Below are 27,447 nucleotides of genomic sequence, written 5' to 3' on the forward strand. Positions count from 1 at the left end.
TGGTGACAAGATATTCTGCTGCATGGGCTGCTCCATATAGTCACACTGCTATAGTCCAGATAGCAAAAGAATTCCCATCCTTTCATGCTCACTATCTGTCTTTGGGCTGAAACATCCAGCGCGCTTTCTCCGGTGAAGGTTGAATTTTTAGCAAGTTGAACAAAATCTGTCAGCTGCTCTGGGCTTGCAGAGGGGAGGACAAATTTATTTCAGGCAGAAAACATCCTTAACCATCTTGATCTAACCAGCTACACAGTTTAGACAGTGGGTACCAAAGGGATTTGTGCACACAGCAAGTTTGGCACTGAGTTGTTTAACTTTCAAAGCATCAGCTGTAATGATCTGAAAACCCAAGACTTAGAATATTGTACTTACTAGTGTGGAAGAATGAATGAATACTTCACAGTACTTCTGAACCAAAAATTTCATGCTGGCATTACACTGGCTGCATACTTAGAAGTTGCAAGAGATACGCACAACAGAAGAAATTAACTGTACATCCATTTAACCACAAGCCCAACTACTGAAATCAAGAGCTGTCTCTAAACTTGGGGCACTTGGTTATTTTTTCCTAAAATAGTGATAAACTTTGCAAAAGCTAAGGGGCTTGACACATTGAACCTAGAGTAAAAAGTGGCTTTGGACCCAATATCACTGAATTCTGCAGGGGGCAAATTTCTGCCAACTTTGGTCACTGCTCTCATGCTTTTTAAGTTTTTAGGATAGCTTGAAGAGGGGATTGGCATGTTTTTGGGGGGGTTTTTTGCCTCTTCCCTTTCTTAAGACAGAAAATACGCTGCTATGAACGTGTTTAAATGCTGCCTGATTTATTTCATAATATCAAGGTGAAAGAAAATGGCACTTGAAAGACACAGACAGATTGGACATGTAAATTTCTGGTAGTATTTAAAAGAGCAATCAGGATATAAAACATAAGCAGGAAATTTTAACATGGGGAGAGCAAAGATGAAGCAACAAAGGGAAGACCCAGTGGATTCTCTCAGGTTTGTGCTCAACATTTTCTTCAACAGAACTCCTCCCTTGATCCAGTCCTACTGTTTACTGTCACTCTTAACAAGTTTAAGACCTCAAATGTCAGCTCAGGGTGTTATGCTTAAGGGCTCAGCACATCAGGAGGAAATTATGAATTGCACATGTGCCTTCTTCTCTTTTCTTACAGAACAGCAGCTAAAAACACACACACAAACAAACACACAAGGCACCGAGCCTTTAAATTTAAATAATTGGATTTTCTGAAATGTCTGTGTATGCTACCAGATGTGCAAGAGAATAGCATCTTTCTATCATTTAAGCTAGAAAGACTGGGGAGAAAAATAAAACTACATGAGAAGGGTTTCTTCAGGAAGGTGAAATAAATTCTCCCGTCGCCGCTGGACACGTGATTGTCCCGTGTCTCATGCTGGCTGCATGTGGAAATTACATTATTTCTGCAGAGAAAATTTTCACACTTAAGGACAAAGGGATTATGATATGATAGTTTTTGATTCTCAGAGAATCTCAGAGAAGTAAGGAGGGGTGCAGCAGACTGCCACACTAGATTTCCAGAGGGCAGACTTTGTGATGATTAAAGGATTTGCTGAGAAAGTCCCCTGGGAGGGCATCCTGGAGGACAAAGGAATCCAGGAACACTGGATGTTCCCCAAGGAGAAAATCCTAAAGGTGCAAGAGCACACTGACTCCATGTGCCAAAAGATGAGACTGGCGTGGCTGGACAGAGGGATGTGTCTGAAACTCAGGGAAAAATGAATAGTTTATGAGTTTTGCAAGAAGGATTGTGCCAAGTGGACAACAGGGATGTTGTGAACCTGTCGGCCTCAAGTTGCACCAGAGGAGATTTGGATTGGATCTAAGGAAAAATTTCTTCTCAGGAAGGGTTGTCAGGCACGGGAACAGGCAGCCCAAAGAAGTGGCTGAGTCACCACCCCTGAAGGGATTTAGATGCGCAGATGTGTCACTGAGATTTAACACTGGGCTTGGCAGTGCTGGGTTAATGGTTAACTCCATGATCTGAAGGGTCTTTCCCATCCTAAACAATTCCATGATTCTGAAACCCTCTGCAACTGTGCTGCTGTCTGCAGCAGATGGCCCCGGCTGTTGCAGGAGAGGAGAAAATGGATTACATGGATGCTGCTGTGATCTGGCATGGCACTTCCTACGCTCCTCTCCCTGGTCAGCAGTGTCCATGTTCCTGTTGGCCATCAAAGACCTCAGAAGTCTTTTAACGCGCTGAAAAAAATCCCCTCACCAGTTCAGTTCATCTGTTCAGCAGAGTACTTACTTAAAGCCTGTGTAAAAGGAACAATCTTTGCACTTGAAGAGCTTCTTCCCTCCGTGCTTGTCGCGGTAGTGGCGCCGGATGCTCTGGATGTACCCCGAGGAGAACTCGCAAAATTCACAGTTAAGGATGGCTTCCACTTTTTCCACTCCTGCAGCGCTCCCAGAAAGTGGGATTGGGCTGATGTTGTTGTTGTTCCTGGCCAAAGCTGCGGACTGGTAGTGGTTCAACTGCTGCTGAACATCGGGAGGCTCCGAGTATGAAGAGTCTGCAGGGAAACAGAGCGGAGTTGTTATTCCAGGTGGATCAACAAATCTGAAAAAGGTTTGATGATGCCTGCTCAAGAACCCACTGGCTTTTGGAGGGGGTTGACCAAGCTATTGGTTATGAAACTAATCCTGCTTTCTGAAGGGATTAAGAGGTGCAGCACTTCTTAATCTAATTTAATGTGTATTCTACAATTTATAAGGTGAGAAATAGAAATGACGCTTTTTTAGATCTGATTCGGGGAGAAAATGAATGACACATTTAAATTAAAGTAGTCTAAAAAAGAAGCCTGATTTTAAGACACTTAATTTTTGAAGGTAAAGCCCTTTAATCATACTGCCAAATGTTTTATGTGTTTGGCACATAAAATCAGAGCAGATCCTCTCAAATATCTTATGCCAGTTCACACAAGGTGAAGATCTGGAACAGGGTACATGTAAATAATCTATCTATATGGGGAAAAAAAAGAAGAAAAAAATGTAATCCATTTTCTATCTTATGTCAGTTCACACAAGGTGAAGATCTGGCGCAGGGTACATGTAAATAATCTATCTATATGGAAAAAAAAAAGAAGAAAAAGAAGAAGAAAAATAAATGGATACTTTTCCCTGCTCATGCTGATGATGTTAGAAATTAAATCATCATTGGAAAATAAAGATGCTTAATCATAAATTCCAGTAAAGCAAACTTTCAAACTGCAGCTTTGCCATGCTGAAAAAAGAGATCTCCAAAGACACATCCCTTCTACAAGCCAGCAGAACTCTGCCACACCATTTTAATGGCATGTGGAGGAAACAGAGATGTCTCAGTAGTGAAACTGAAAGCTGTAATATGTAGATTGGATACCCCCAAAAAGGAGTGTGGGGGGAGGGAGGGTGGTGTTGAACCTTTCCCAACACACTGCTTGAATGTGGAGGTTAGGAATTTATCTGCTTTGTTCTGCATAACCCACAGCTGCCCATGAATGGCACAAATCAAAGCAGATGAATAAAGCACAGATGAATTTCAGCGCAATTTTCCTGAATAGAAGACAAAGGGCTCTTTTCCTAAGCTTTCTAGAAGAGGGAAGAAAAGCCAGGGGAGGGGGGAAGTGGGAGGGAAGTCAGGACACAAACTGTACCAGCCACCTCCTGCTTTGATGTGCTCTTCATTTTCCAAAGCTGAATTCCCCAAGGCCAGATATATAAGAATTCCCTCACAGACACACATTTGTGGGAACTTAACACCATCCAATCCAACCAATTAGTATGGGGAAACAAAAGGCAAACAGGCCTATACAACACTGAGTGTGGGGACTTCCCCACCTGTCTTCAAAAGAGCAAAATGCTTGCTTTCTTTTCCCACTACCACAGGCAGGGGGTTACACATGCCCAAGAAACGAGTAACAAATAATGACAATTAAAAAAACCAAACCAGACCATGAAACAAAACAGACACAGCAGGTAAATGTCTCCAGGCTCCCCTGGCTTCACCACCAGGCGTACACAGCAAAGAGGAAGGCAGAGACATGAAAGATGCTGGTAAAACAAATGAAAATTGGGTTTGTTTTTCTTATCCAAGCCCCATCAGCTGAGTGAGGCTGGATTACAAGGCTGCATTTATCATCCCTTGCTTCCACCACTTCCACAGCACGTTTGTTCACCAGGAGGGCTCACAGTGAGCTCCACCTGTTTAAATGTCAAGGCTTTCCTTCCCCCTGTGTTTGAAGCAGGCTCCCCACATCCTTTACTTTGGCACAGGACAGCCCTGAGGAGCTGCACACCCACTGCAGAAGCTTCTCTTCCCTCAAAGGCAGCAACTGTGTGCTCACCCCTCCTTTGGAACAGGACCTTGAGGGCTCAGATGGGATTTGCTGACTCACTTCTCTGGGCTACCAGGTTCAGTTATTCTAAAAGCTCAAAACACTGTTAAGACAGATCTCCTGGCAAGGGCAAGGCAGCCTAAAAAGAAAGTTCATACCATTTGAAACAGGGTTTGGTGTTTTTTTTTTGTTTGTTTCTTTTTTCTCTTTTTTTTTCCTTTTTTTTTTTAATGTGTTCTAGTCAAACTAATCTTAGGATATTGAAGTCTACTTTGTGGCTCACTTGTTCCCCTCCTCAGGAAGAAAAAGATCAAAAATTTCCACCACATCACCAATGTTCCTGGCCACAGTCCCAGAGATATCCATGGCTAAGAAAGCTACAGGTCTAAAAAAACCATTCTTTCCAGGAGAAGGAAGTTCTGCTGTTGTCTGCAAGATCTACTGTGCTTCAGATGTTTTTACTCCCCCTATCATCTGGTGTCTATTATTCCAGCTTTCGGACTTTCCATCGGTTATTTACACAGCCCTGTGCAATCTGGTATGTGAAAACTGCAGAAGCAGACAGTTCCATGTCAATTCCCCACATACGAAACAAAAAAAAAAAAAAAAAAAAAAACACAAAACAAAACAAAACAAAAAAAAGGCACATCAAGTAGCTTTTTCCCTGTCATCATCAATAGCCAGAAGAGAATTGTATCTTTCACACAGGCCACTCCACAGTTTTTAGTATGTTGCTTCATTACACTTGAAAGAGTCATGACATTTAAAGGAATTTTAAAAAGCCATCTGAAGAGCTTTTCCAGCGAGTTGTACCCTTGAACAATGGCAGCGTGCAGGACCTGGTGTACTCCTAGCCAAATTCCCTAATTACACTTGCTGCAGCGCAGGATTCAGCGCTTCCCGAAGGAAAACACTCAGGATTGACACATGTGCACAGGGCTCCTGATGGTGTCTGAGGACCAGCTTGCCAGACAGCTCCCCAGGCACGCAGGGGCAGCCCAGCTCCAGCAGGAACACCCTGGGCAGAGCCCAAAGCTGGCTGAAGGCACGGGAAGGAGTTTTCCACTGGGTTTCAGCGAGCCCCACCTTGACTGTGCCCACTCCAGAACCAGCAGCAGCTGAGCGCAGCCTGCCTCCAAAGATGCATTCTGGCACACAGAGTGAGAAACAGTGCATGGAGGTGAGCTTTGGGATTTTTTTTTTTTTTAATTTATTTTTTTAAAAGCAGCGTCTTAGAGAAGGGCCAGGGGATGCATATCCACAGTCACAGAGCACTGCTTCAAAAACTGAATTTTTCTTTGCTCTACTCCTGCTGGAAGAGTGGGCTGATGTTCCAGACACTTTTTGGAGGTGCTGCCCCAACAAAGCAGCTTTTCCTCCAGGAGCAGAGCTTTTCCTCCAGAACTGACCCAAAAACTGAGTCATGGATGTACACAATACAATTTCCACCTCCTCTTTTTCCTGCATCCCAAGCAAAAAGGGCTGGGTGCACTCTGATAAAGTGTTAACAGCCTTGGCCTAGAGCAGGAAGGGGGTTTAGCCATCCCTGTCTGAAAAAAGTAAAAAAAAAAAAAAAAGCCCTAAAAGCCTACAAAATCAGAAATCAGAAAACATTTAAAATAAGCAAAAGGAAGATTCAAGAAAATTTGTATTAAGTACATGTAAAACACAGCAGCAGCGAATAAACACGAATGGAAGGGAAATTAAGAAAAATTAAACACCAGGAAATACCATTTACATTTTGAGGAAAAAAGGCACTTTTTTCCCACTCAACAGCCTTGAGGCAGCGCAAGAAAATAAAGCACATTCATGTATGCAATGAAAAGGAAGAAAATGGAACACTTAGCCCTGACTCATTTGAAACAATCAAACAAACAAAAAAAGCCCACACCCAAAATGCTGAGACTCCTTTTTAAAGACCAATTTTATTCCAAACAAATGGAAGGACTTCACTGTGCAACTCCAAAAACAAGATAACAGCATAGGATGATCTGAGATAAAATGAAAGACACCTACAGTCGTGTCAAGAGGCAAAAATTAACAGTGATTGCTGCAGTTAAAAATGAAAAAAACAGTGGCAATGCTGCGAATCTCAATTTTGAGATTTTACATATGGACATACCTACAAATTACCTGCACAGGACAAATAACAAGGCCAACAAATAATGTAACCCCTGCCAGCACCTATGCATCTAAAAGGCATTATCTTTCCTTAGCACAGAAGAGCGTTTTTATACCCAAAGTTCCAGAAGTTGAAAGGAAAGCAGAAGAAATGACTGTCCATGGGGTGATTTATCAACACAGCTGTATCTAAATTACTGCTGCATTCTGGTTAAGAACACATAAGCAAGTCTCACTGTGTCCCTCCAGGGGCATTTCCAGAATGCTTAGAACACTAAAATCCATTGTCTGGAATGCTATCACTCCAAAAACTTCATCCAGAGTACAGTCCCACATACTGGGACAAATCTGAGTCTGCCAATAAATCTGGAAGTTACTACCTCAGCCAAAAGAGCAAGTCATGAAAATTCAGCTTGATTCCCTGCATACCCCAGGGTCACACACTGGGGAAAATATGTACAAAGAAAATACACAGTGAAAACCCACCACAGAAGCAAAATGAAAACCCAAAGTTTCATTGGATCCTGTGTGGCATATAACGTGTTTGAGATACCTAAACGAAAACAAAACTTTGGGATCCCTTCAAAGAGGAAAAAAAAAAAAGCAGTTTCAGATCTCGAACTGAAAACATAAATTTACACAGAAATTCAGTGATATTTCAGCTGTTTGTATGTATTTTCAGAGGTATCAATGAACACCATATGTAACAGCAAAACACGTCCACAAGATTCCTAAACCCAACAACAAGAGGCCAGAAATTCACCCAGACACAACAAAGTAAGAGCAACAGCTGAGAAACAAGAGGGAAAAGGACTTTTTGGAGGGAGGAAATTAAAGCTCTGCTCCATGCTTTTAGGGTGGACAGAACCAGACATATGTAATATAAACACTTTCATGCCTGCAGAGTGATGGATAGGGGTGGAGGGAGGAACCCTGCTCAGGGAAAGCAGCTGTTGGAGTGCACTGGAAAGTGATGCTGTTGACTTTACAGAATTTTAATAATTTAATAGCTCAACGACCAGGAGGAGCCACTGGGAGATAAAAGTGAAGACACCATGCCCTCCTGGTATATTCACACAGAAACATCAACCAGTCAAAAGAGACCAGTATTTGTAAGAACAGAAATTAGGGACAGAGATGTTTGGCTCATGAGATAAGGAAAAAAACCCAGAGGGAATGTATAAATAAAAGAAAGTGCTTAGTAACACTTTGGGAGAGAAAAAAAAAGGAAATTAAATATTAATATAGGCCCAGGACATTCTGGATCTGCGAGGAAATGTTCTAGAGAGACTAAGAGGAAAATACTTGGAGTGCTATTTAATTTTATTCGAATTCATTCATAAAAATAAAATTTCTGCGAAGAACGACAGAAAAAAAATCCAAGGATTTCAGAAAAGCAGCAGTCTCCTCTGGATAAAAAATTTGTAAAACCAAGTAAAGATGCAATGCTGCACCAAAGAACACCAACTGACAACATAAGGCAAATTGCTATTTTGAAATGCTTAAGGAATAAGCGCAAGGGTGGAATTTAGGAGATTTGGGAACACAATCCCTTCCAAAATTCAACGGGGCTCAAAACCACCAGCTGACTGAGTGGCAGGATTGCACATAGCCATGAATGGCAACAGCTTGAAAAGTGGGAAGGTGGCGAAGCAGGGAGCCACACAAAGACTGTGAAGACTGCACACATTTGTTCACTTTATGCCACGCAGCACTGACCTGGAAGGAAGAGTATGTGGGAGGGTGAAATGTTCTGGCAATAAATTAAGCTGAGGGGAGGGGAAGATAGAAGAGACTCAGACTCAGAGAGATGCAACTAAACATTAATGAGGAAGCTCAGGGAAACAGACAGTGCAAGTCGTGTTCACTGAATGCTCAAAAACAGAGTGTGAGCCTAGTCCTCCATCTAAATTCTGATTTCTGCTTAAGAACTTTTACATTGCCAGAATGTTACGAGTGGGAGATAACAGACAAAAGTTTTGTGTCCCTGCTTGCACACTCCCAAAGAAAAAAGCAAAGAGTAATCACAAAGCAAAGAAAATAAAGCCCTGGAATAAAATCGTCATTTAAGCGATTTACACACCACTACTACCCCAAAAAAAAACCCCACAAAAAACAACAACAAGCCCAAACCAAAACAACAAAAACAACACCCAACCAAAAAACCCCAAAACTTAAACAAAACAAAACAAAACCTTGTTGGTGGAATTTATTTCAGCTTTATCTCTAAAGACCACTTCTTGGATCATGACACACCAGCTTTTGTGAGAAGGATATTTCATGTATTTCAGAAGAGAACAATGCAAAAGGCATATGAAGAATGCAATCTTGTTTGTTCAGAAGAGGTGAGAGAAGCTATATCCATACTTCTCTATTACTTTGAATTTCCTCTGAATTTGTGTGCATACCACAGCTCTGATTGGGACTGAGACAGCACAGAGGCTACGCAGCTTCTTGTGCCAATATCCAAGAAACTTCCAAGGGACACAAATTTCACCTCTTAAGACAAAAATAATAAATAATTTTTATCTTCTGAAGCACTTCCACAGAGGGACTCTCACCCTGCTGCCTGCACAAGAATTTTGGCGTTTCATAGTTGAGATCAAGAGTGCCTACAACAGTCTGTAAAAGACGATGCATTTGAAAGCAGCAGGAACTAATTAAGACCTAAGGAGAAGCAATATAATTGATGAAAAAAGTTATACCACAGTATTTCTGTAAGAAGAAAAAGATCAGTCCAGGAAATCTCCAGGCTCCTCTGTTTAAGAGTATTCAACACCACCAGAAATTCCCATTTGCTTGAGCTTTCAAGGCAGGCACCACCCCGCTCTGCTGATGCTGTGATTTGGGAGGGTCAGTTTAGTGCTCAGGAAATGCTTCACCATAACTTCCAGTTATCCCTTGTTTTCATCTCTTCTCCCCACAATAATATTTATTTCCTGCCCTCAAATCAATCAAACTTTCCTGTTCTTTAGGTGACTTGGCTGCTTACTGGTCACATTTAGGCTGCACACAACCCTCTCACTGTCAACAGAATTAAATTCCATTGCCTAAATACAGGATTGCATTTAAAACCAGGATTTCTGCTACATATCAAACACTGGGACCTGTTTCCATAAAACGCATAAAATAAAAAGTTTTTCCTTATTCCTTATTCTGTTGAACCAAACTCAAACTTCATAATGGAAGTGCATTTGCAGAAGAGGGGGACACAAACAGAACTGGAAATAGTTTTAGCAAGACACTGATGTAACCAATCTGCTAAAAGGACTTACTGGTAACAGGCTTTTTTTGGAATTTACAAAGTTCTACTTCAACTGATTCTTCACTCAAGACAATAATCTACCAATCAACTTTTTGCTTTTTCCTTAGTAGCCATTTGATCCTCATGCTGTTGTGTTCCACGATTTCCTTCTCATTTTTAAGGACAATTCATCAGGTAATTTTCACATTTCCTTCCCTATGTGATGCTCTACATATTCATATTAATACAAACACAGTGCCACAAACACTCATGTTTCTGTCACCTAAATGCTCACTCTCCTCTAAGACTTGAAATGAAGAGGGGGAGAAAAAAAAATCAATTTATCAAGCAATTCTTATTGGCATTCTGCTTTAAAACTGGCCCTAAAAATTAAAGTGGCAGTATGTGGGCACCTAGGATTCATTCTAACCACAGAGCTCAGGAACCTGAACTTGTGTAATTTGTTCTGGAGACCTCCAGCACACACCTTGACATTATTTTTATTGCCAACAGAAAGTCCTCATCTCTATCACCAGCTCCGAGCCCAGAACACTCCGGGCAGCGTTTCCAAGCACTTGTAGCAACAATGTTCCTTAAAGAAGAAATAAAACCAGCTACTTAAATGTCAAATCTCAAATGTTGTCATCTCAAATGTGATGATAACACACATCCATTTCAACAGAGCTAAAATGAGCAAATAAGTTTTTACCTCTCTGCCAAGCACCAGACCCCTCCAGCACGTTTTAAATCAATGGGATGAACTGGAGTCCCAGGTGACAGGGAGGATATCAGTGAGGCTGACAGAGAAGGCTGTGATGTGTGGGCGCGATGCTCAGCAGAAATGCCCTCTCGCACACCCTGCACCCCTTCCATGCCAGCAGCATCCTTTCTACTCTGTGTTGAGTGATCACAAACTCCCCAGGCACACAAGAGATCAGCATCTACCACTCTGCCCTTTATCCCGAACACGAAAACCAGAGCCAAAAGAAACCAAAAACCTCAGGAAGAAAAAAAAAAGCCAACAACAAAATCCCAACCCACAACAGGAGTCAGGATTTGCTTCCTTCTTTCTCTGTGGGTGCTATCAGGTAACTTCTTTCTGCATCAGATGTTTCTTCTTTCATTAATTTCTTGACCTGCCCAAACATTTTGTCTTCTCCCAAGTCTAGGCAAGACTTCCAGGGCCACAGCAATTCCACAACAGCAGGATGGCCAATTCCACACAAGGCTGACACCAACCTTCTCCAGCCTCAGCTTTGCCTTTGCCCATTCAGCTCAAGCACAAAAAAACAGCACCAGGAAAAAAAAAAAAAAAAAAAAAAAAAAAAAATAAAAAGCACAATGAACAGCGAGCTGACACTCCCCTCAGCACAGCCAATGACATCTCCCTCTGTTCCACCACCAGCCACAAAACAGCTCTCAACATGCTGCAGGAAAAGGCCAGAAGCCAAACAACTATACCCCAGTGGAAGAGAGCTTCAGAGAACAAGGTCATCCCCCCAGCGCCTCAGGACCTTGGAACAGTGAGGAGTTTGTTCAGTAAAAGTGGAGGTGAACAAGCCCTGTGCTTGTTCCACCAGTCCCTGCCAATCTGATGGAGGAGGAAAGTCCTATCTGATCCAGCATCTGATGTTTGGCTTAACGCTGACCACAAGGAGTGAGACAAACCAACAATTACCACAGAGCTTTAAAAGCACTGTCAGGCAGCGTGGCCAATGTGGGAAGAAGAGCAAGAGCTGAGGGGAAAAGCAGGAACTTGCTCTAGGTTAGAGAAAGAAGGAGCACAGCTGGGGAAAACAAAGAAAAAGCAGCCTGCAGGTAACACAGGTTAATCTGATAGTTGGGAGTGAGCAGGAGGCATCACTCCTGTGGGGCACAAAAGCAGGGAAACAAGCAGAACAAGCAACAGCTCCTTGCAGCCCAAGTGTAACTACAAAAGCAAAAACACCTTCTGCTCTGCAGTATGCAGATCACCACCTTGCATCCTTAACGTGGATGCAATCCTTCCATCTCACCTGGCAATTAAAGCAATTAGCTGTGGAAGCTCTGCCTGTATCTGCCCTGCAGTCACTACTGGCTCTCTGCCCTTCCAGCCAAACTGCAGTGAAACAAAAAGGGCCTGAAACTTCAAAAGAGTCTTTGTCCAAGCCCTCCTCCCAAAAAAACCCCAAACCCAGAATTAAACCACATTGGGCTCTAGCACCAAGTTCTCTGGCTGTGAGGAATGACCACTGTGATTTTCCCCAGACAGCAGCAGCCATAAAACACAAAGACACACAAGCAACAATAACACAGAAACAGCACCAAAGGGGAAGGGACCATCTTAGGAATTTTCTGCCCTGATTGCAAGGTTAGAAAAATATCCCTTATCAAGAGTAACAGTGCACGTGAATAAAAATAAGCAAGTCAGCCACAATCCATTATATGGATTTAAAAGACACAACAACAACAAAAAACAGGAGAACCCAAAAATCAGGGCAGTATGTCTGGCCACATGGGAAGCCTGCCACTCTCATCTGGAAGGTGGAAGGCAGAATCATGACTCACTGGCACCAGATTTGTGGATTTTTCTTGAAATGGTGCCTTGCTGCCCATAGCTCTCCCCTTGTTCTGGTATTACATGAAATTGCTTCAGCCAAACCTGCCAAAGGCCCTCTGCACCCTTCAGGAGCTCAGCTGTGAGGCAGCACAGAAGAAGACATCCAGTCTGATTGTGCACTATCTGCTTTGGAAAAGTGTGCAGAAATGGGAAGGGATTTACAGCTCTGGAACACCACTACAAGAAACAAGACTTAGTCAAGCAGTTCTGCGACCAGCCTAGCCCTGGCAAAGCAAGCAGACGTATTTATATTTCAGCCTCTAGATGAGGCAAAGTTATTTTCCACTGGCAAAGGCTAAAGTTCAGGGAAAAAAACCTGGAACAGGGCACTGGATGTTTCACTTAGCAGTTTTCAATGCATTTGCTGCTACAATTAATTAAATTTAATTAAGATGTTGACATACCATGTACTGGGAGACTCAAGAAATCTTCTAGTCCTGACCTTACTTACATGTGTTTTGTGATGTGTGCTGGTATTAATTATAAATCCTGTTTGGTTTGCACAGCAGTGAAAAGCACTATTATTGAACTTCATCTGCACACAAATAGTGTGCTACTTTCTATAGATCAAGAACTGGTGGCCAGTAAAGAGAAATGGACTTATACCACAGCAGCATGACTGAGGAGACATTAGAAATCACATCCAGGTCTGTTTAGCCTGCCATGTTGCTGTTTCATTTTGACAGCTCAATATTCTCAAACACTAAAATTTTAAAAAGCTGTAATCTTGAATTACTGCACACAGCCATGGCACAAGGAAATTTATGAGGCTCCAAATCTGCCAGCCATATGAACAAAGAGCAGGGCTTTGCTCTCTACAACATGCCCAGGCCCAAGGTGTTATTTTCAAAAAAATAAAGGGCTACTCCAAAAATTAGTAATAGCAGCCAGGGCAATTTAGGACAGGTATTTCACATGCTCTCAAGAAGCCTCTGCTGTGTTTGAAGGCACAAGATGAAACTGTTCATCAGCCTGTTAAGTCACTCTGCTTTAAATTATGGCAAAGAGTTGAGCTTGTGTGTCTCTGCAATTTGTGAGAGGAGGGCAGATCACCATCCCATGACCACAAGCACACTGATTTTAAATTTACAGGCAGTGTCTGCGGCCACGTGCTCTGCCCTCAGCTGAAGATCCCTCTGCACACAGCTCCTGCTGCTGCGCCGCGTTTTCTCACGCTCAGACACAAAATTTCTGTGTGTCTGCTCTGTGTCTCTGCAGCTCTTTCTTATGGAAAGAGAGGGGAGCATTCCAGCATGGTGCCTTGGAAATGAAGATTTTTATTTTTTTTTTAAATTTAATTTTCTTTTTTTTTGGATTCCATTGCCTTGCCCTCAACAGGAGCAGAGCTGGCAACACTTACCTGTGACACACAGAGCCCCACAGGATGACACCACCATCAAAAAAAAAACCCAAAAACCCTTTCTGGGCAGAGATTAACATGAATGCAAGCTCTTGTTCTCACAAAGGATGAAAGACCATGGAAGCAGATCCTGTCAGGAGATCCATCCGGTCCTCCTAGCAGTTTGCAGTATTTCCATTTACAACTAACTTTTGCTGCTCATGCTCTCAGAACTATTAATGAACATTTTAGTGTGAATTGAAAATAAGCACATTCAAACAAACAAGACAAAACACTCATGCAAATATATAGCAAACACCCACCATTTCCTTCTTGCAAGACAAAAAATACCTGTGAACTGTCAGGAGAGCCAAAGAACATTTTACCACAATGGCAAGTTCATTGTGTACATGAGCTGGACACTACAAACCACTGAGTGCCCCTATACCATGAAAATCAGAAAAATAGCACTCATGACCAGTATTTTCTGGGAATTTTTTGTGTATGTCTGTAAGAAGAACACCCACAAACCAAAATATCATCACTCCACACGCCCCCCAGAAAACCCACAGAGTGCTTTACTTTTGGTTACAAAAAAGATACAGTGAAAACAGGTTTTTTATGTATTAAAATATTGCCCAGCAGCAAAGAGGGGTAGGATAAAAAAGGCAGGATCTTTGAATGATGCATGTGTAAAAAAGCCTTCTCTGCTGACCCATCAAGAGTGGCACCAGCACCTTCTTACACTACTGCCCTGAGAGGAGCACACACGCTCTGAATGATTGTTATTAATTGGACTGAAGATGTTGTTATGCTTTCTGATGACACCAGAATTACAGCTGGCAAGGATGTGCCTACCCAAAACATTCAGCACCTACTCCAGTTCCGCTTCAGTTCTATGAAAAGCCTACCAGGCACCCCAAAAACACCTCTGGATGTGCAGCTGAGTACTCCAGACTAGGTCTGAAAGAGATGAGCCAGAGAAATCTGAATTCATTCACCTCTTTCAAGAATGGATGGATCCAGAAGAACAAAAGGAATGTTCTAAGGAAAGCCCATCAGGGAACAATTTTTTGCAGGGAAAAGAAGCATCACAGAGGTTCCACTGGGTTGCTGTTGCAGAGCAGCTCTGTTCATGCACTTTGCTGTTACAATCCAGCACCCTTCTCCCTCTTCCACATTTTCACAGAGCTCAACAATCCACAAGATGAGTCCTGCCAGCTCCCCAAACCACCCTGCTGTATTCCCTACTCCAACCACAGCATCCATTCACGGGCAGGAGCAGCTCCTTTCTGCAACCACTCCAAGTACAAAGCCGGCTGCACACCCATCAGCCTACAAAACAAGCTCCCTAACAATGGGATGCAGCTTTTTGTCTGCCTCTCACCCCAGCCCAGGTTCAGTGCTGCCTCCCTGGAGAACTGGCTTTGATCATGGCTCACACTGCAGGTTATTCACACACACCAACAGACAAAATCCAGCTACTCCACACCACGTGAGCCCTTCCTAATACTCCAGTGCCTGCATTTCCTATTATTTCCTATTATTCCTATTATCATTGACCAGTTGTTTCATCTGGTCTTGCACACCACCTGTGACTCACAGGCCTGGGCCACGGAGGCAATGATTTATTGCCTTCTAAAAACCCAAAAAACCATGTGATGCCACAAGAGCAGCCACCATTAACCTGATCTGCAGCCAACTGTAGAATGTGAAAAAACTACTCAAAGCAGGTTATTCCTTCCTCAAGCAATGCTGAAAATACTAACACTATTATTGTAACACCTGTACTTGTCTGATGAGCTCCCCAGTGGGTGGCTTCTATTATTGTCAAAGTGACTTAACCATTAACCCCATTTAAAGATGATCTAGCTAATTGGGACAAATTCGGCCTTGGTCTCAGGCTGTAATACAGGTCTAGGTAACAAAGTCAACCCAGTGAAATGCCGTTGTTAACAGAGACATCGTTTTAACTATTTCTAGGAAGAGTTCTTAAAGGCTGCAAAATTATCCTCTACAGGATGCAGCAGGTATCCTGAATTTTAACTCCACTAATCAAGAGTTTGAGCTCCTGGGATGAGGAAAATAATAAAAAAAAAAAAAAGGTAACTGAACCATCCTTCCCAAAACTGAGTATTGTCCACACACCAACAACAAAAGACGGCTAGCACACAGGAAAGGCTTGGAGAGCCACTGAAAATTATTCTCCACTTTTTAAGTCAGCAGTGGAACATTTTATTTTCAAAGCAGAAAAAAAATAAAGCAGTAGAACACATTTCAAGATGTACTCAGCTTGCTGGATTAGCTTAAGCTAGCATTAGCAAAAAAACTCAGTAGTTGCACTGTTCCAGACTGCCCACTGACAAATAGGTTGTCTGGGAGCAGCTGGTGAAAATCTCTTGTTAAGATTCTGACTCTGACCCAAAAAGTGACTTGCTAAATCACAAAAATATTTTGCCTTTTCTTTTTTTCCTTCAATAAGGTATTTTTATGCTGATTTACTTATTTCAATTATTTTTAGCCATTTTCTGAACTTCTTTTCTTCCACTCTTTCTGATTTCACTTTCGTTTTTTTTGCTGGGTTTTTTTTGGTGAGAAAGAAAGGAAAATAGGAGACCAAAAATGCTACAAAACGATTACAGATAACATCTACCTCCCATCCTTAGTTCACCAGTTTCCCAAGAAAAACAGCAAACAACAAAATTCCTGCTGTTTAGCAGCTAGAACCACTCAAGCTTCTGGAAAATAAAAAAGTGTTTTCCCCTCTTCTAACACACCTTCCATACATTCCAGTTCTTTGAACATCTGCAAACATTCTCCTTCCATGTCAATGAACCTCATCCAGGAATTAAGGTTTGTTTCTTCCAAAGAAGAGCTCTCCTCTTAACTGGTAGGAAGTGACACCAGAAGATGCCTCATAGCTTGCCACTCAAAAAGCCTTAAAGCTTAATGTGATACCTCACACCACCTCTTCTATTTTCTCTGTTTAAGCACTGTCCCTCCCTCTGCTGCTTTCCAAGCATCTTCTACACACCCCTCCAGCACAAGGGGATCAACAGTTTTCAAAAGGAAAAGGAAACAGTGCTCAGGTTCTTCTTCCTGCAGCTGAATATCTGAAGGCACTTTTGGTATCCTCTGTACAACAGACAGCAACAGTAATTACTCTTCCTACTATTACTGGTTCACATTTTAAGCTTTATCATGCGGTTTCAACAAAGTGCTCTACTCATGAAATTAGGAAAAAATTGTTCCCTGTGAGGATGGTGAGGCCCTGGCAGAGGTTTCCCAGAGAAGCTCAGGCTGCCCCATCCCTGGAAGACTCCAAGGTGAGGTTGGATGGGGCTTGAAGCAACCTGGGATAATGCAAAGTGTCCCTGGTCATGGTACAGGAGTGAAAGGAGATGATCATCAAGGTGCCCCTTCCAACCCAAACCACTCTATGATTCTGTGAATATAAAAGAAAATCAGGAGCATGGATGGGATTTGAACACCCCTTTCCTATGGCTACAAATGGAAATTATAAGTCTGAAATATTTTCTACAATGTAAATCTCTGCTAGCAAAGTCAGCAGTGACATGTTCCAAAGTCGGCTGGTGCAGTGAGGGGACAAATAACTGTAGTATGAACTGGTGAGGACCTAAAGCAGATCACCTCCTACAACACCACGTTTAACTCTTGGGTTCTGATGCAACTTCTGGTTTCCTCTTAATGACCAAAGGAAGATGCTTTCGGTGCAAAGCTGCCTGCTGCCATTTGGTTTGCAATAAAAATATTAAGCGGCACCTTAGACAATTAAATTCTCGCTCTGAGGCACCTCTTACCATTAGAGTCCTCCACTTCTTCAGCAGGAGTGTGGTTCTTGGAGGTGTGGTGGGCGTGTGAGGCTGCAAGGTTGACAATGCGGGGTCTTGGTAGTGTCAGTGCTTTCCCATGCACTTTCAAGGAGTGCTCTTTCAGCTGGCTGATTGTCATGGTGGAAAATGAGCAGGAGGAACATTTGTAGGCATGTTCACCTGGGTGAGCGAAATACAGGCAAGTCATCAGCTCACAAAAGAAACAAAATGGGGCCCTCACACTTCTCTTACTGAACTTGGCAGTAAAATTCCCATGGACTCTTCAGAGAAAAGACTGATCCCAAAGGACACAAGCTGTGCATGTCTCCTTGTTGGAGCAGTCTGGAGTCTGTGGGTGTAGACACCTGCTTTGGACCAAAGTATCACTTTCTGGCAACTGCAGATCCTTGCACAGCGGCTGATGTCAAGAAAAACAGAGACCAGACTTTCAGCATGCCTGTGTTGCATGGTATGGGAAGAAAACAGACTCTGGGATGAAAATGGAGCAACTTAACCACAGCACTTCCAAATTGGTTTGGGAGCACAGCAACTAGAGATGGCGAGGTCGTTTGTTTCTGCATGCAGCACATCCAGCGTCATAATTAATGAAGCAAGAAGGACACTACAAAACTCTTAACAAAGGGCCCTCCACAAACAAAAAAGAAAGAAAGGGGAAAAAAATTTAAAAATAAAAGCATGTGGTGTAATTGCATTTGGGAAAGGTTACAGTTTTCTTTAAGAAAAACCTGCCATAAGGCAGCATCAATCTTCAAAGAAGTGGCAACCAAGTCAAGGCTGGTGAACACGGCAATGCCAAGTACAAAAGGGTGCATCTACCAGGCTGTGTGGAAGTGTGTTATGAGAAACCACTAAAATAAGAGAAAGAACAGAAGTAATGCGCAGTAGTGGATTTAATTTTGAATACATTCCAAGCCATAGAGACAGCAAACAAGGGGAAACAAATCCGGATACAAGATTTGTTTTGCACAGAGGCATGGAGGCAACTGGAACACAAAGTGAAACTGTCCCAACACAAACAATGTGATATTATATACAAGTGCCAAGTTATTGTTTTGGAAGTGCCACTTCCAGGTACAAGATTAACACTGGCCACATATGAGTTGTACAAAAGGTGCCAAAACTAATACAGAAGCAAAATATTCATGAACAGCAACAGAAGAACGAGAATTTTGGTAATGGATGAAGCAGAAAATGTTTTCCACCTCTTGACAAATCCAGTAAAGAAGGTTCTCAAGCAGCACCTTTTCCCACACCAGAAATAAGTGAACCAAATTAGAACATAAAAACACAGCAGCCATTCAGAGTAAGCACACCTGAAATGATTAGCAACCATCCTTCACAAAACTTCCACCCCTGTCCTCCAGAAAAACCATGCTAACCATCAGGACAAAATACAAACTCTTAGAACGCCCTTTTTTGGTGCATCTGAAAAAGAACAGATCACTCAAAGAGTCTGAAGTGGTGAAACAAAAAACTCCCCTTTGTGTTTTTTCAAGTGACATTCCTCACCCGTGCATTGTACAAGTTACACATTTCCTTTTTGCAAACAGAAATACAACATTTCTTGAGTGGCACACACAACGAGTTGCTCAGTGGAACACAATAATTTAAGGACAAAAGATATTCCAAGGCGACAAGATACCAGTGGGATACAGATTTAGACCTCCATGGCTTTGTCAGTGTAAAGAGATTCCTGGATGACAACATGCACCAAGCATGAACTTAAAAGCACCACAAGACATTAAAGCAAATAAAAGATGATTACATACCAAGCAGCCTGGACACACTAATAAATATGCCCACTATTCATTTCCAATGGACATCAAAGCATGAAAGGATGAGCTTGATTGCAGAGGAAAAGGTACAGTTTGGCCCAACAGAAGTCTTCTGCACTTTTTTTTGACTGCTAGTTTTGCACCTCACCAAGTGATCATATTAATACACATGCAAATAAATAAATGCAAGCATTTATGTAGTGGGTCTCAACACTTGATATGTACTCAAAGCAAACTGAACAGGACCAATGCTCTCATCTTACAATCACCCATTTCTGCATTTCCAGAGTAATTGCTGATTAAGAAATTGGTAACAAGGATTCCTCAAAAACACAAGCAAAAACAAAAAAAAGGGAAAAAAAAGATAAAGAACAGGTGAAAAAGTTCAGATGAATACAACAGAGAGCCCGTTTAGAGTAACTGTAAACTGTTTTGCTCCATGCCAAAGGAGATGGCACACACTGGATGAAAAACAAATGCCAGAAACACTGGTACCAGCTGTCACACAAGAACGGATTTTGTAGTTCACTGAATTTTGATCCACACCCAGAAAATGAGGCAGAGAGGCAGACTGAGTAAAACACTTCGGGATTCCGGATTTTATGGACTTTTAAAGATCTCCAGGAGAGTTCAGGGAAAATTCAGGAGGACTGAAGTTTTAAAGTCTGAATAAATGCATAATGAGACGATTGACAATTGAAAAAAAAAAAAAAAAAGGTAACATAAGAGAGTTTAGAGAGGTTCAGAGAACCACAGTGCCATTGAAAAACTGGGGAGTCTGAGGAAGCCAGACATGCTTGTTCAGTAACACATATTTCTGAATGACACCAAAGCAAAGTTCTGACTGAAAAACATACAAGCAACTTTTCTGTGACGTGACCATCCACTTGGTAGAAATGGGACTGAGGCAGAAACATCCATAAGCCTTTGGAAACCCTATTACCCAAGTCACTGTGCAAGCACTATCTAGGCAACCATGAAATTGTGTTCTTGTAGAATGCAAAATATGGCCCTTCAAAGGGTGTCTGTCCACTAAACAAAGCTCAGAAGCGTGAATTCCTAATAAATAAATCAATGAATTACATGAAGAGAAGTGTGAAGATAATATTAGTTTCATGGTAACTTTGGGTCTAAAAGTCTGGCAGGTTCAAGCAAGGAGCCCAGCTGTGTAATAGCATAAAGAAAACATTACTTAATGGTTGGTGAAAATAAAGAACCATGGCTCCTCCACACAGGACGTGGGATTCTGTGAGCTGGAACTGCTTCATACAGTTGGATTTCCTAGAAGGGACAGAATGCCACGGTCCTCCCATACAAAAGGAAGGTGGCAAAAGTTAAGCTAATCTGTTTTATCCATCCAAGTACAGAGACTGGCACAAACTCTCTGAAATCCAAAAAAATATACAGGAAACAAAGTACACAAGACCATCCATCCCTCCTGTATTTCTGTAGATGAAAAATGCCTTTGGATCAATGGCAACAATTTTTTTTTTGCATCAGCAGACAGCTACAAATTTCTTATGCCTTTTCTCCCCATTTGTCTACCTTCCTCCTCCATCACAGAGTAAGCAAATAATAAAAGGAGCATACTTGTGGGTCCTTTTTATCAGAAACTCCTGTTCAAGGAGTTTCTACTCACAACTTTTAAACAGCTGGGCTAGTTCTCACGTTTTCAGAGTGGTCACTATCCTATTATTTGCACCAGAGTGCATGTTTGGACTGCAAACCAAAAGATAACCTCTCAATGCAGGATGTGTGACGGTGCCAAGAGTCTACAGCCAGTCTAAGGAATAAATAAAGATGAGGAAATCCTGAGTCTCACTTTTTAATAATCAAAGGTGCAACAATTTCAGGTGACCTACTCTGGGGGACACATCACATTCCCAATTCCCTGTTCCTCAGAAGCATGTCTTGCCTGCTTGCTAGTATGGATTCCATACTAAAATACAGAGATTTGCAAGACAAATTTCCACGTTTTGTAACGCAATTTTGACATTCTCAGTCTGTTGCACGCAGGCTTGACTCCCAGGGTTTGCAGGGTTTGGTTTTAACAGAAAAGCCAACATTAGACTCTACCAAAAACCAAGATGCTGTTCACAGTCCCCAGAGTCACCTAAAGCATAAACAAAAATGCAAAGAGCAGAGCAACGCTCACTGCCAGTTATGTTATGGCATCTCTGGTATAAGCGATGAAATCCACTTGGAGAGAAGCAGAAATAAGGAAAAAAATATCATTCATGTAAGAGAAAAGAGAAGAAAAAACTTCTTGAAGTACCCATCAACTTAAATCCTTGCCCTTCCCACTACCCAAACTCCCACTTAGCCCCACAGATTCCGTCGGCTGTCCAGCCACACATGCGGCCCTCGGAAAAAACCTTACCCAGCTCTGGTGACAAAACACGTGGCTCAACCCAGCACCTGTGACCAGCCACAAGAGCACAGTGGGCCATTTCAGCTGCAGGACTGAGAGGGCAGGACTTACCAGCGTGAGCCTTGAGGATATGGGTTTTCAGGCGGCTGTTGTAGGAGGACTTGAAGGGGCAGAGCTTGCAGCGGAACGGCTTGTGGTGCCCGTGGTGGGTCTGCATGTGGCGGTCCAGGCTTGAGGGGAGACAGAAAAAGGGAGACAGAAAAGGGTCAATTTTGTTTCAGCTGCGCCTTCAGAGGCAGAGCAAAGCGCTCTACGGCAACGGCAGTGCAAGCAAAGGTCCTTTCTCACACTCTCTCTTCAGCAAATTCAACAGGTCTGCTCGCACAATGAGTCAAATCGAGTGTCAAGGAAAGGAGGAGAGCTGACACCAATTCTGTGTATGCAGAGAGCAAGCCACCTAAATAAACTTATAGGGCAAGATTAGTATAAATTGAGTTATGCATGATCCAGACTGAGAGGACCAGCTGAAGAAACATGAAACAGGCAAGAAATTATTTTCTTATTAAATTGTCATTAACACAATTTTTCTCCTGCCAAACATTTTTTTTTTTTTGGTGAAAATATGTATGTCCCCTCTTGTCCTGGTGATCAAGAGTAAAAAAAAAAAAAAATTTTTTTTGTTGACCAGCTTTACAGAGGAAGCCTTCTTTTGGTTAGAGCAGCAAAAGCAGATTAGAGATCCTGCTCTGGGGAGGGTGCCAGCAGGCTACAGTTGATGAGTTCCAGGATTAAAAGGCAGCAGAGTTTCAGAAGCAGCAGTGTAGGAGATTCTACATGAAGCTCAGCAGGAGAAGAAGGGGTGGCAAAGACCAGCCTCTACTTTCTTCAGGGAAAATGGAACTACCAACAGCCTGAATACTGTGAAGTGATCAAAAACTGCTCTCGACACAATTTGTCCTAGCAGCTCAGTAAAGTTTGGAGGAGAAAAAAGGATGCTTCCCACATCTTCTAACAGAAGATCAAATTCATTCTAACTGAGTGAATCCTGCAGAGCTCTGCAGTTCCTACGCTGCGGCTGACAGACATGAATTCACTGTCTCTGGGTGGCAGGCAGGTAGTCTGAGCCCAAGCTGTAAATATTTCCAGTACAGCCCTCTACTTTGGACACATTTATGCTTTGTGATCTGGTCTTAGCTTGAGTCATCTCATGCACAGTGATGGAACAACAACGGGGCAGAGACACTGCAGGAGCTGCAATTTGCCAAAACTGCCCTCCACCCCCACCTCAGTCCTAGATGTATTTCAGGCGTAGCTCTTTTCATTTGTCCCAAATTGTCCTGCGCTTTCACAGAGTATCAACATGTAGCTCAAATAGCAGTTGTTCCAGCCCTGTCACACTACACAAGATTTCACGTGATCTTCAGTCCCACACTGACAAGAGCCCGAGCCAGAAAATCCCTGTTTACGAGAGCTAACACTGAAGCCTGTGTATTCAAACATCTGATAACAGCAAAAAAATAGAAAATGAACTTGCATCTCCTCTCAGGGTCACTTCATACAAATGCAACCTAGCAGAAATCCAGGATGGAGTTTGGGACAAGACAACATGCACAGCTTTTCCAGAGAAATGGGGGAAAACGTCTCCTAAATGAGTAAGGCTTTGAAGACTCGCAGTGAATACTTCATAAAACAAAACTTGTTTTAAACAGCCTCCAGGGCATGAGATTACTTAACAATTAAAGCAGACTGCCAAAGAGGTATGTAATACATATTAAGCTATTATAAATATACATACCTTAAGGTATTCAACATGGCAGTAATTAAAACTGTATTCACAACCACACAGTTTGCCAGCTGCACTCTGGCAGAAGGAGATTTCATAGTTTTGGTCAGATTTAGGAGAATTGTGGGCTGTTTAAACATTTGGCTTGGGTTTCTTCACCGACCTAATCTCCCAGGGGAATAATTGCATCAGAAACAAAAATAAAAAGAGGCAAACAACTTCAACAACAGAGACCACACCTATCATCATGTTAGGTGGTGAGCTCTTCCCAGCCATCCACCACACTTTTTGATTCAACCATCCTGCAGCTTCTGGGACGTGACTTATCCTCGGTGGGAAACAGAGTGACCAGGCACCAAACTCAACAAAAGTCTGATTGTTGAAGCAAGTTTACCAGGCAAACAGCAATCCCTGCAGGGGCTCCCCTCACTTGCCAGCCTTGCCAAAGCAGGGTGGGATACACCCAGCACGCACATCCTTCCCCCAGGTCCCTCCCCTAGCCTTGGCTGCTCAACCCTGTGGACCTTCCCAACTGTGGCATCAATTTGCAATGCTGTGACACCAGCAAAAACTTTGCTTTTTAACACAAGGAACTAAAAAATGTCTTTTCTTCCACCTGCATTTGATTGCAAAACGGTGACATCATCACCAAATTTAAGACTGCTGCATCAAATGAGCACCTGGATCTGCCTCCTTTTGTCAAAACAGTGAACAAGCAGCTCTCTCCCCAGAAATTAAGAGGAAACACAGACCTGTGAATCAGATCCAGGGTGCCACTGGAAAATGTATCACAAACCTCATTTTTTGGGGGGGACATATATATTTTTATTATTAAAATAATTTTTAAAACTATCAAACTTTAAGCTGAGTCAAATCTCAGGGAAACAAATGATAAGAATTGTGACTGTTATTATGACCATATATCAGACAAGGAAGCAGGATGAGGAAGTCACTCATTCCACACACTGTTATGAATTTGAATTATTTGACTGAAATTGCATGCCATAATTAAGAAAAAAAGCCTGATTTAAGGTAAATTTATGACACTGCTTCAACACTAGAAAATGAAAACAGCCCACAAAAAAAGGAGCAATTACAAACAAGGTAGTAGAAGTTTCTTAAATATGCAAGATTAACTTTTCTCTTTTTGGCTTGTTAATTCTCATGCATTTTGACAAAGGTTGCATAAGTGGTGGGGCTGCACTGTTTGCATACTGAAATAATCCTTATTCTTTGGCTTGCATGCAAAAAGAAGGCTGACACAAATTCAGGAACATATAAAGCTTCAGTCTTTTACAAACAGCCAATCATAACGGCCAAATACTTTGCAGCGTGGAAAATAATGTAAGCACCACGAGAAAAGTGTGGCTCGACATCAGTTCAGGTGAGCTCTCCTTCAGCGTCAGCCCACAAACCAGCACCGCTAACTGGCGATTCTTTAGGAAACCAAAAATAATTTAAAAATTTTAAGAAAGGAAAAAAAAAAAAAAAAAAAAAAAAAGAAAAAGCAAAAGCCACAACTTACTTGTGCCTGAAAGCAGAGACAAAGGAGCAATACTGGCAGCTGTACTTGTCTTCCCGGGCAAACATGGCCAGAGCCAAGTGACTCCTCTCGTGGGACCGCAGACCCTGCATAGACATCAAAACCCGGTCACACTGGCTGCAGTAGTAGCCCCCAGGCCTGGCTTCATCTTCCAGGGATGCTCCATATTCAGCTTCTGTAAATTCCACCATGCCAGGGTCTTTGGCTCCCTCAAAACCCTCCATCAAAGTTGTGTTTGAAGGATCTTCAGCTTCCTGCTAAAAAAGACATATCCCCCCAGAGCCATCAATTCTCTCTCTCCCTTCTGCCCCTCAGTCTTTCCCCTGTGTTCACCAGAACGTCCAGGCTTCCCACTGCTTTATTTCTCTAAACATATCCCTACACAAGCTCCACATCAATGGCTTTCTGGAAAAAAATGACCTATTCTTGGGAGAGAAAAACAAAATTACATCTATTATATACATTCATGCATATGTAAAAAAAAAAAAAATCTCATTCCTTGAGCAAGTTTGTGTCAGATCATGCAAAAAGCCAAGAAACCTATGCTTCCATGGTCTTGGTGTGAATCTTCTAAACTTGATCAGATAATAATTAGTAAGTTACAGAGAAGTTAATTTTAGTTTATTTTGCTCTAGCTTACTGTAGCTACCCTGCAGACTAACACAGCTGTCTACTCTTCAGCAGACTCTGTTCATCAAACTCTCAAGAAACAAGCTGGTAGACTAAGACCCTAGAACCCTCTAAAAATATAGAGCAAACAGAAGGAGTCCTTTTTTTAACTCTCTTTCATAACCTTCCTTTCCCATTTCTAACCAGACCATGCATTTGTGCAGCTACTTAAATACCCTGTAAGAGGCATTTCCAGCACATTCTTTAGGCCATGGCTTTCAGCTTTTGTTCCCTGATGCAAGATTTTATTTACTCAAAAGGAAGCAGTGACCCTACACAAGCATCACTTGAGAACTGAGAAGAGGGAAAGGACTCTTAGGAGAGAAGCATCTGAATCTGTCAGGAGCACCAGGTGAGAAGGCAAGGAAAGGTCAGTGGTGGGGCAATGAAAGCTCTCTTAGGTGGGGAGAGTTAGGCTGTGGAGGACAGGGCTTCATCACAAAAAGCAGATTATGTCACCAAAAAAAGGCCTGTCACTCATGCAGCAGGAGCCTCTGACAAGAGCTAATTCCTGCAGCCCTGCTTCACTTTCACTTCCCCTGCCAATAAACCTCCTGGAAATCGGACTTTGGAACACCACCTGTCCTTGGAGATGTCACAGGAGGCACCCCCTTTCCACGGGGAGAAAGGAACAACACGTTTTCACCTAATCACCTGGAGGGGATCACTGGCTCAGCTGGCCATTGAATGCTTTGTCTGGAGCCAGCGTGCAAATTCCATGTGGAAAAGTGCACCACAAGCAGCTTCACACATTTGTATGTGCACACTTCCTCTTCCTAAAATAAAAATCATACACATACAGGGAAAAAAAAAAAAAAGGAAACAAACTACTCTTTTTGAGCTTAACTAAGTAGAAATGTAGCCCATAAAGCAGCTGAGAGAAAGATTCCCGCTCATAAACCATCTTTAGGTCATCAAGGACACCAACTCCTTTGTGGCTGGGAAGAAATGAGAATTAAAGAGTCTTCGTGCCCCTGGATCGAGAGTGAAAAGAAGTTAAAAAACATCTTGAAACAAACCAAATGCACTTCAGAAACTCAGTGTTAGATTAAACCATCACACTGAACTGGAATGCCCAGTTCAAAACCCATCCAGCTTCACGAGAGCCCTCCACAGGTTATCAACGAGGCCTTTATTTTAAACAATACAAGTAGTTCCAGTGCCTTTCAGTCACCTTTCAGGAATTCTTACCTTTACAGTGGCCGACACAGAGGAGACATTCCCGTACTGGACGTGCTTGCGGAGGTGATTACAGATGGCTCTGAGTGTTGGATGGACTTCCACGCAAAACTTGCACTTGTAGCCAACCACCTTCCTCTCCTTGAGCTTTGAAACATCCTCCAAGTGTCCAAAAGCCTGTTTGAGCACACAAGCACAAGCCACTGAAGCAGGTTTTGTCACCTCATTTTTCAGGAGCACAGACCAGACTTTGGACCTGATGTTACACTTGATGTCCAGTCTTGCAGAATTGCAATGTTAATTTCTGCTGAGATCATTAATTTCTACAAAGTACGTGGACAAGACATCCATGCAGAAGAAACGTTCATTTTATGGCTAACAGTGGTCCTCTAGAAGACCATTTTGGTTTGGCCTGAAACTGTGCCTCCTCCTCCTCCTCCATGACACCAGAACTTCCCCAACTTCTGTGCAAAGCTTTTCCTGCGCAAGTGCATTTTTTCAAACTGAAGCAGAAGGAAGGGGGTAAGTGGGCAAGAAATGGAGAAAAAATTTGGTCCTCTCCTTATGAGGCACCTGCCCAAAGCTCCTGTCACCAGACAGATCCGT

General features: G+C 42.4%; 1 protein-coding gene across 1 annotated transcript in view; it reads right to left on the reverse strand.

The window, feature by feature from the left end:
• Nucleotides 1-27,447, reverse strand: part of ZNF462 (zinc finger protein 462) — a 70,405-nt gene that overhangs the window by 14,592 nt on the left and 28,366 nt on the right. The window contains exons 4-8 of the mRNA XM_059493155.1: nt 26,854-27,018; nt 24,976-25,250; nt 21,779-21,897; nt 17,489-17,680; nt 2,300-2,564 (exon numbers count right to left, since the gene is read on the reverse strand). Coding sequence (XP_059349138.1) covers nt 2,300-2,564; nt 17,489-17,680; nt 21,779-21,897; nt 24,976-25,250; nt 26,854-27,018 — 1,016 coding nt within the window. The remainder of the gene's footprint in view (nt 1-2,299; nt 2,565-17,488; nt 17,681-21,778; nt 21,898-24,975; nt 25,251-26,853; nt 27,019-27,447) is intronic.

The sequence above is a fragment of the Ammospiza nelsoni genome, chromosome Z (genome assembly GCF_027579445.1).
Source record: "Ammospiza nelsoni isolate bAmmNel1 chromosome Z, bAmmNel1.pri, whole genome shotgun sequence".
Taxonomy (NCBI): domain Eukaryota; kingdom Metazoa; phylum Chordata; class Aves; order Passeriformes; family Passerellidae; genus Ammospiza; species Ammospiza nelsoni.